The 9,103-nt window shown below is 41.1% G+C and overlaps 2 protein-coding genes across 2 annotated transcripts in view; both read left to right on the forward strand.

The window, feature by feature from the left end:
- Nucleotides 1-9,103, forward strand: part of LOC108296439 (X-linked interleukin-1 receptor accessory protein-like 2) — a gene marked incomplete at its 3' end in the record, with an annotated part of 315,823 nt that overhangs the window by 165,074 nt on the left and 141,646 nt on the right. The window lies entirely within an intron of this gene.
- LOC108296440 (armadillo repeat-containing protein 6-like) lies at nt 3,268-4,721 on the forward strand. Its single transcript, XM_037735041.1, is given in 2 exon segments — nt 3,268-3,307; nt 3,310-4,721. Coding segments are annotated over 2 exon segments (1,428 nt in total). The 5' UTR covers nt 3,268-3,291.

The raw sequence follows: 9,103 nt of genomic DNA on the forward strand, positions 1-9,103 counted from the left end.
ATGATGCTGCCCAAGTGGAATATATGGCAATATTTCAGATTTCATTACCAAGAACATTTAAACCAAAGTAACCAAAGCTCTCCCAGATGGAGAAATGAACAGTTAATTTTTGTAAACAGACCAGCAGGTAGTCTCCTAATTTATGCAAACTCAAAGGAAAAACCTTGTTTGTGACCTTCAGACAGATAATGACTACTGGGGAAAATGATTTTTGTCAGCTTGTTTATATAAAGTTTTCAAGCACTATTGCTTGGTGTTTTCCTCCTGTTTTAATTGAAATAATTTATTCCAATTAGAATAACAGGCATAAATGTCTTTATTAAATATTTCTATTCTAGAAGAGTTATAGTTCAATAGCATTACTTCAAATAAAATACTACCAAAATTAATTGGACAAAGTTGGAATTTAAAGAAATCTGATAGTGAATTCTGCTAAGCTATCACTTCCTAACTTAAGGTTTCCTTAAGTGTGCATTCTGAAAACCTGCATCAGCTTCCCTTGAAGGAGCCTATCACCCTTCCAAATTTCTTGCCACTGCCCAGAAGCAACAATGGCAACATAGACAGGACAGGCAGAAGAACCAGCACAAGTGACAATAAGTAAGCAGCAAGGGTCAATTCATGTTCATAGCATCACCAGAACAATCCAAATGAATAATAGCAGAAGGTCCCTGTTGGGAACCAGAAACAAATTCAGATATCCCAGACATACAAAACAGAATCTCAGGGAACAGGTCCAAAAAAACTTCATTTTTAACAAGTGTCCCCCATCGCAAATAATACAGATGTTCATAAATATTTGAGAACCACTGGGCTATGTCTTCAGTTTAATTCACCTGCATTTGTTGCTGGTCCTCAACAGGGGCCTTCTGCTATAATTTATCTGAATTGCTATGGTGATTTTGTGAACATGCATTGCTCCTTCCTGTCAAATTGTGACTTGAGCTGGTTCCTTCACCTTTCTGTCTTGCTGTTGTCTCTTATTTTCATCTTTCATTATTTTATTTGCTTCTGAAATGTTCTCTACCCTATAATACTTTTCTGAAGGATGCCAACTTCCACTACTGTTATTCAACATTGTACTAGAAGTCCTAGCTAGAACAATCAGATAAGATAAACATGTAAAGCATACAAGCTGGAAAGGAAGAAGTAAAATTATCCCTGTTTGCAGATGATATGATCTTATACTAGGAAAAACCTAACGATGCCACCAAAAACTATTAGAACTGATAAACAAAATCAGTTAAGTTGAAGGACACAAAATTAACATACAAAAATCAGTAGCATTTCTATATGTCCACAGGTTACAAACTGGAAAAGAAATAAGGAGTAGTAAAATTTACAAAGCCGTTAATAAAATTAAATACCTAGGAATTAACCAAAGAAGTAAACGTTCTCGATAATGAAAACTACAAAACACTGATGAAATAAATTGAAGAGGACACCAAAAATTGGACAAATATTCCATGTTAATGGATGGAAGAACCAATATTGTTTGATTGTCTATGCTACCCAAAGCAATCTACAGATTCTATGTAATCCTGTCAAAATACCAATGACATTCTTCACAGAAATAGAAAAAAACTACCCTAAAATGTATATAGAACCACAAAAGACCAAGAATATCTAAAGCTATCCTAACCAAAAAGAACAAAGCTGGAGGACTCACACTACCCAACTTCAAATTATGCTACAGAGCTATAGTAGCCAAAATGGCATTGTACTGGCATAAAAACAGATACATAGGCTAATGGAACTGAATAAAGAACCGAGAAACAATTCCACACACCTACAGTGAACTCATTTTCAACAAAACTGTCAAGAACATACTGGGGAAAGACCATCTTTTCAATAAATGGTGCTGGGAAAACTGGATATTTATATGCAGAAGAGTGAAACAAGACCCTTATCTCTTGCCATATACAAAATGAAATAAAAATAGATTAAGAGATTAAATCTAAGTCCTCAAAATATGAAACTACTAAAAGAAAACTTTGGGAAAACTCTCCGGGACATTAGCCTGGGCAAAGATTTTCTGAGTAATACTCCACAAGTTCAGGCAACCAAAGCAAAAATGGAATCACATCAAGCTAAAAAGCCTCAGCATGGCAAAGGAAATAACCAACAAAGTGAAGAGACAACCCACAAAATGGGAGAAAATATTTGCGAACAACCCATCTGACAAGGGGTTAATAACCAGAATATATAAGAAGTTCAAACAACTCTAAAGGAAAAAACCTAATAATCTGATTTTAAAATGGGCAAAAAGATTGGAATAGACATTTCTCAAAAGAAGACATACAAATGTGAAACAAACATATGAAAAGGTGCTTAACATAATTGATCATCAGAGAAATGCAACTCAAAACTATAATGAGATATCCTCTCACCTCAGTTAAAAGGGCTTTCATTCCAAAAGACAGGCAATAACAAATGCTGGAAAGAATGGAGAGCAAAGGAAACCCTCGTCCACTGTTGATAGGAATGTAAATTTTAGTATAACCACTATGGAGGTCAGTTTGGAGGCTCCTAAAAAAACCTAAAAATTGAGATACCGTATGATCCAGCAATCCCATTGCTGGTATATACCCAAAAGAAAGGAAATCAGTATATCAAAGATATATCTACACTCCAATGTTTCTTGTAGAACTGTTCGCAGTAGCTAAGATTTAGAAGCAGTATCCATCAGCAGATGAATGGATAAAGAAAATGCAGTACATATACAAAGTGGATTACAATTCAGCCATAAACAAGAATGAAATCCTGATATTTACAGCAACATAGATGGAACAGGATGACATTCAGTGAAATAAGCCAGGCACAAAAAGATAGCATTGCATGTCCTCACTTATCTCTGGGATCTAAAAATCAAAATCATTTAACTCATGGACATAGAGAGCAGGATGGTTACCGGAGGCTGGGAATGGTAGTGGGGGGTGGAGGCAGGGATGGTTAATGCATACAAAAATATAGTTATAAGGAATGAATAAGGCCTAGTATTTGATAACACAACAGGGGGACTATTAGTCAATAATAATTTAATTGTACATTTTGAAATAATTAAGAGTATAATTGGATGGTTTGTAACACAAAATAAAAATGTTTGAGAGAATGGATATCCCATGCTTCATGATGTGATTATTATGCATTGTAAAGCTGTGTCAAAATATCTCATATCTCATGTAACCCACAAGTTTATATACATACTATGCACCCACAAAAAATAAAAATAATTTTTTATTTTTAATAAAATAAAAAGCGAAGACAAGCTCTGGAGCACCTATCGGCTGCATGCCAACATCAGCGCAGGGAAGATGGTGTCTAAGCGCATTGCCCAGGAGACCTTTGACACAACTGTGCGTGAGAACATCAAGGAGTTTGTGATGGGGCCAGAGAAGGCGGTCAAAGAGGCCGTGGAGCAGTTTGAATCGCAAGGGCTTGATCTGAGCAACACCGTAAAGATGGTGCCTGAAGTCTCTGCAGACGGCCCCCAGCAGCCCACATGTGACGTCCTGCAGACGCTGAGTGACCTACAGGAGTCTGTGGCCAGCTCTTGCCCCCAGGAAGTGTCAGCACACCTCACCCACTTCTGCGACCAGCGCAAGCAGGACAAGGCCTGCTGCTTCCTCGAAGCCCAGAAAGGGACCTACCCCATCATCTTTGCTGTCTGGAAGCTGGCCACTACAAGTGACCGGAGCCTTCTGCTCCAGTCCCTCAATGCCCTGTCAGTGCTGACTGATGGCCAACCAGACCTCCTGGACACCCAGGGCCTGCAGCTGCTGGTGGCCACACTGGCCCAGAATGCCAACGAGGCCGACCTGACCTGTTCTGGGATCCGCTGTGTACGTCATGCTTGCCTGAAACATGAACAGAATCGGCAAGACCTGGTGAAAGCCGGCTTGCTGCCGCTGCTGACTGGCGCCATTGTCCATTATGGCCACCACACCAACGTGGTCAGAGAGGCCTGCTGGGCCCTGCGTGTCATGACCTTCTATGACGACATGCGTATGTCCATTAGCCACGTCCACAACCACGCCAAGATGATTGTGCAGGAGAACAGAGGATTGAAGGTGCTGATCAAAGCCACCAAAGCATTCCTGGATGACCCCAGCATCCTGAGCGAGCTCTGTGGAACCCTGTCCCGCCTGGCTGTCCGCAACGAGTTCTGCCAGGAGGTCGTCGACCTCGGGGGCCTGAGCATCCTGGTGTCCCTGCTGGCTGACTGCAGTGACCACCAGAAGCTCGTGAAGCAGTTGCTGAGCGCCCTGCGAGCCATCGCAGGCAACGATGACGTAAAGGACGCCATTGTCCATGTTGGCGGGATGGAGTCCATCGTGGCTGCCATGACCTGGCACCAGGCCAGCCCCCAGGTGTGTGAGCAGAACTGTGTGGCCGTGAGCGTTCTGGCCCTGCGTAAGCCCAACAACAGCCACATCATCGTGGAGGGTGGCGGGGTTGTGATAGCGCTGCAGGCCATGAAGGCGCACCCGCAGGAGGCCGGCGTGCAGAAACAGGTTTGTATGCTGATCCGAAACCTGGTGTCCCGCAGCCGGGCCTTCTCGAAGCCCATCCTGGACCTGGGGGCTGAGGCACTCATTACAAAGGCCCAGTCGAACCACCGCAGCTGTGAGGATGTGGCCAAGGCCGCCCTGCAGGACCTGGTTTGCCATGTTGAGTTCCAAGAACTGTGGACTGGCCAGAGGGGCCACCTGGTGCCGTGACCCCAGGCCAAGTCTGGGCTGCGACTCAGGAATGGAGGTAGATCCATGTCCGCCACTGTCCCCTATTAGTTTCGTCCCCTTCACAGTAAGAAGTGTTTTCCGACAGGCCCTAGGTAAAGGGTCAGCAGAGCGGGGAGCCTTGTGGGGACTTCTACACAGAAGAAAGCAGCCCCCACATCTCAGCCACTCCTGGGACCCGGCCTCGCCTCTCAGCTAGCAGCACAGATATCACTGTCCTGCTCCTTCCCCCTAGCCCCATGCCCTCCCAGAGGGGGCAAAAGGCACATCCCATTGCTCACTTTCCTGTCTGAAATGTGGCAGTCACTGTGGGCCAGGCTTAGGGCAGGGCAGATGATTCCGGCAGGGTGGGGCTCCCTGGTGCAGGCTGCCTACTGCAAGTTCCTGCAGGCCTCTGCTCTTCATTTTTCTCACCTGTAAAATGGGTCTCAGATGCTATGCCCTGCTTGATCTCAGCTTGTCTCTCTGGGTCCCGGGCCAGCCAGGGTACCCGATAATAAAAGATCATTGAGTGAAAAAAAAATTAAAAATAAAAAATGAAAATAGGATGCTTTTCTGGATCCTGTTTTTGGGAGAAATCTCTCTTGCTAAAATGTGTTTTGTCACATATTGAATTGGGGTCTTTGTATTCAAATTATCATTTTAGTCTTCTCTCTTCTAGGATGAATTTCTGTGTTTTACTCACGTTTAAATCCTGTATTTATTTGTGGGTACACCATATACCATCCTTTACACAGCAAAAATATACAACAAACTTGAAAACCGGTTCTTTGGAAGAAATAAATATATATATACTTTATATAGAGGGCTTTTTTTAAAAAAGGAAAACATTGGCATATTTCAGCAAGGTAACTTTATGTGCTAAGATGAATTCTTGCAACAGAGATATGACTTGGTACAGCTTGGTAGAACAAATCCTAAAGGTACAATCTTCTTAACCTGTGTCTGCTCAGACCCTTTTTTCTCTGCCCCTCATATTCCAAGGACTTCTGTGCAGCTGCCCTCAGTTTGCTGACTTTGCATTGATGTCTTTGCCAGGAATTTGGCCCTTGACGCTCTTGTCCTTTATCTTGGCTTTTAACTCTTACCCAGATTAGGTATACCATAGCCGTTCAGTGGGCAGGGCCAGATACCTTCCCTTAACACATATACATTTGTATGTAAGAAGGTACTTTCTGCCAACTGATAATTAAGTTAACTTAGTGCCAACTGGTTCCTTAATATTGCATAGAGCTGGGTCACATAGATAACCCTCAGTCGATCTCTCTGATGGAAAGGAACAGGTAAGTCCTCGGTTCAGATGACTTTTTTCTTCTTCTAGCAGCCACAACATAGCTTTAGCTCCAGCTCTTGGCCTACTCATTTCAAACTTAGAAAAAAAGCTATGGTATTGCATTGGGACATAGGTCAGGCCCAGGACAGAGATTTAAATTAATGTCTGGGGTATCCAAGCATATGAAGGCATAGACACATATAAAACCCATTTATACTGGATATGAAAACTTAGCTGAAAATTTTTCCAGTCGACCACCTCAAATAGTTGGGTCCATTTTTAATAAAAGTTGTGCTGATTTGGTGCAACCACCTTTGAGTTAGGACCAGAAGGGGTGGACTGTGATGAAAGGGCTGAAAACAGAGAATTCTGCCTAGAAAGCACAAACTAAGCTTTAATGTTGTCTTTCTTGAGTTAATTTTACGTTGTGAATTCTGGTCTCACTACACAACAAAAACCATGGGTGTGAGAAATTAATGTCCTTAGTTTTCCTCTGGAGACCTCTTTTTGCTCTAACACAGACAAATGTTTGCCAATAAAAATTCATACCCAAATGAGTACAGTTATTTGTTAAGATGAAATGTTTCTCATTTGAAACGTTCATTGTTGTTATAAAGAAAATTTCTGCAGCCCTTCACAAACCTTGAGGCTGAAACCGACTGAGTTATAGTACCAGTAAATAGCCACACATTTTCTACTTTAAAAAATACTCACATCTGTAGTCTCAGCACTTTGGGAGGCCAAGGTGGGTGGAGAGTGAGGTCAGCAGATCGAGGCCATCCTGGCCAACATGGTGAAACCCGTCTCTACTAAAAATACAAAAATTAGCTTGGCATGATGGTGCATGCCTGAAGTCCCAGCTACTCGGTAGACTGAGGCAGGAAAATCACTTGAACCTGGGAGACAGACGTTGGGAAGTTGCAGTGAGCTGAGATCACATCACTACACTGCAGCCTGGCAACAGAGCAAGATTTTGTCTCAAAATATATTCAGCTCAAGGGAAGGTGATTGTCATCCAGTCACAAGGTTTGTTGAGCCTTACTGAAAAGATAATTAAGTTATAAAATCATAGGATCGCTTACACACTATAGAGTTGTAATTGAGATGTCCAGTTGCTGATGGTAGCTAAGATATTTGTGTTTTTATGAAAAGGAACTCAGATTGGCCTGATGTTCTTGCCTTCTATGCTGTGAATCCTTCAAAGCATCACTCATGCATTCGATAAAACTTAATTGTATTCCTACTATGTGCCAAGCACTTTTATAGTCTCTCAAGGCTGTGCTATTCCTCAAAACTTTCTCCTGCTTTGGATCTTAAGACATTTCATTCCCCTGATTCTGCTCCTTAATTATAGATGTAGCCTTCACTATCTCTTACTTACCTCTAAAATTTAGGTGCTTCCCAGGACGTTGTCCATATTTTCTTCTCTTATTCTGTACTATCTCTGGGTAGCATCTCACATTCCACACAATCTCTACATTTATGTCTCCTAATCTCTACCTCTGGCTTCTCTCCTGAATTCCAAATGCAAACACCTAGATGCTCTACTGACAAAGTCACCATGGCTATTCTGCTGATACCTTCTTCATGATCCAAGTGACATACTAACTTCTGTCTAATTGCCAACTCCACCTTCAAACCTTCTCCTACTTTCTTATGTCATTTATTGGTAAATGTCACTACTATATTGCCTGTCCACCAGGTTAGAAACCTAGGCATCTCTGATGCTTTTTTTTCTTCCTACCATATATTGAATTAGCTTTCATAGCTTCCTAATTCTATCTTTCCTGTGAGTTCTCTTTTTTCCATTTCACCTCCAATACCTTATTTTAGACAAATAATTATTGACAGCCTACAGGCCAGATGTATTTATTTCAACAGCAGTGTTTCTTTTTAAAAATGTAACTGCAGCCTCTAAAATTAACATATACTTTCGCGTTCACCATGTGTCTGCTGTATCTTCAATGCTGCTAAGCTAGTACCCTGTATAGAATAGATAGTTGGGCAGTATCTTGAAGTTAGGAGCTTGTCTTCACAAAGCTTATAACCTGGCTGGAAAACATGAAATATGTATATATGAAATGATTTAGTAACAATTTAAAGTAGATGATCAGAAGAATGTAAAAAAAAGTGGAGCAGACAATTAGTTTTTCATGTGATGAGAGAAGGGAGAGATCATTTTGAGAGTAACCAGATAATAATTCACAGAGGAAAAAGCATTTGATCAGAGCTTTAAAGGGTGGATAGAGAATATGAAATATTAAATAAACCTGCTTCGTTTTGATGTTTACATCCTAAGTAAGGGCTTTGTTGCAAATACTGTGGGTTAAAGAGGGAGAATGGGTACTTATTTTACTAAAACTCCAAACCATGGGACAAGTGAAGAGGGAAGTCCCTTGATGATTGAAAAGAGTAAATATAAAACTGATAAATGGAGTTGTTACCCTAAATGATAAGTACATTTCCAAAAGTATCAATAGCTTCAGATATAGTTGGAACTTTCAATTAACTTATTCGATAAATTTATGAATGACAAGACATGGATTTTAAGAGAAACCACAATGTTTTGGGAAAAGATGCTGGGAAAGTAATCATGCCTTCCCACTTTTACTTCTTTGTTATCTATTTAAAGATTAAATATTGGACTGGGCTGTCCATTCTGCAGGCAGGCCCAGAAGCCCTGTTTTGATGTTTTCGTTACCTACATTCTTTCTCTCCTACCATACAGTGAGATATATTAGAAGACTTTGCCTTAGTTGATGTTACTGTCAGGATTGTAGCTAGAATTACTCATATATTCTTTGCTGATGAAGAGGTAATCCTGTGAACAGCTTAGCGGGAAAGACTATGCCTTACTTTTTTATCAGACACAACACCTAGAATGGTGCAACAAACATAGAGACTGTTCCTAAACTCTTATTAATGGATTTATTCTAGTGGAATCTAAAGGTAGTGCTTGTTTCTTGGAGCCTGAATCTTCATCCAGCCTCAGACACAGATTATACCTGCCTTCTGCCTATATTTCTTCTACTATGCCCTCCTCCTCAGAGCCTATTGTACTCTGTTATTTTTTTTTAATTTTTTTTTTTTT

This window comes from Cebus imitator, unplaced genomic scaffold, assembly GCF_001604975.1.
Source record: "Cebus imitator isolate Cc_AM_T3 unplaced genomic scaffold, Cebus_imitator-1.0 Scaffold712, whole genome shotgun sequence".
Taxonomy (NCBI): Eukaryota; Metazoa; Chordata; class Mammalia; order Primates; family Cebidae; genus Cebus; species Cebus imitator.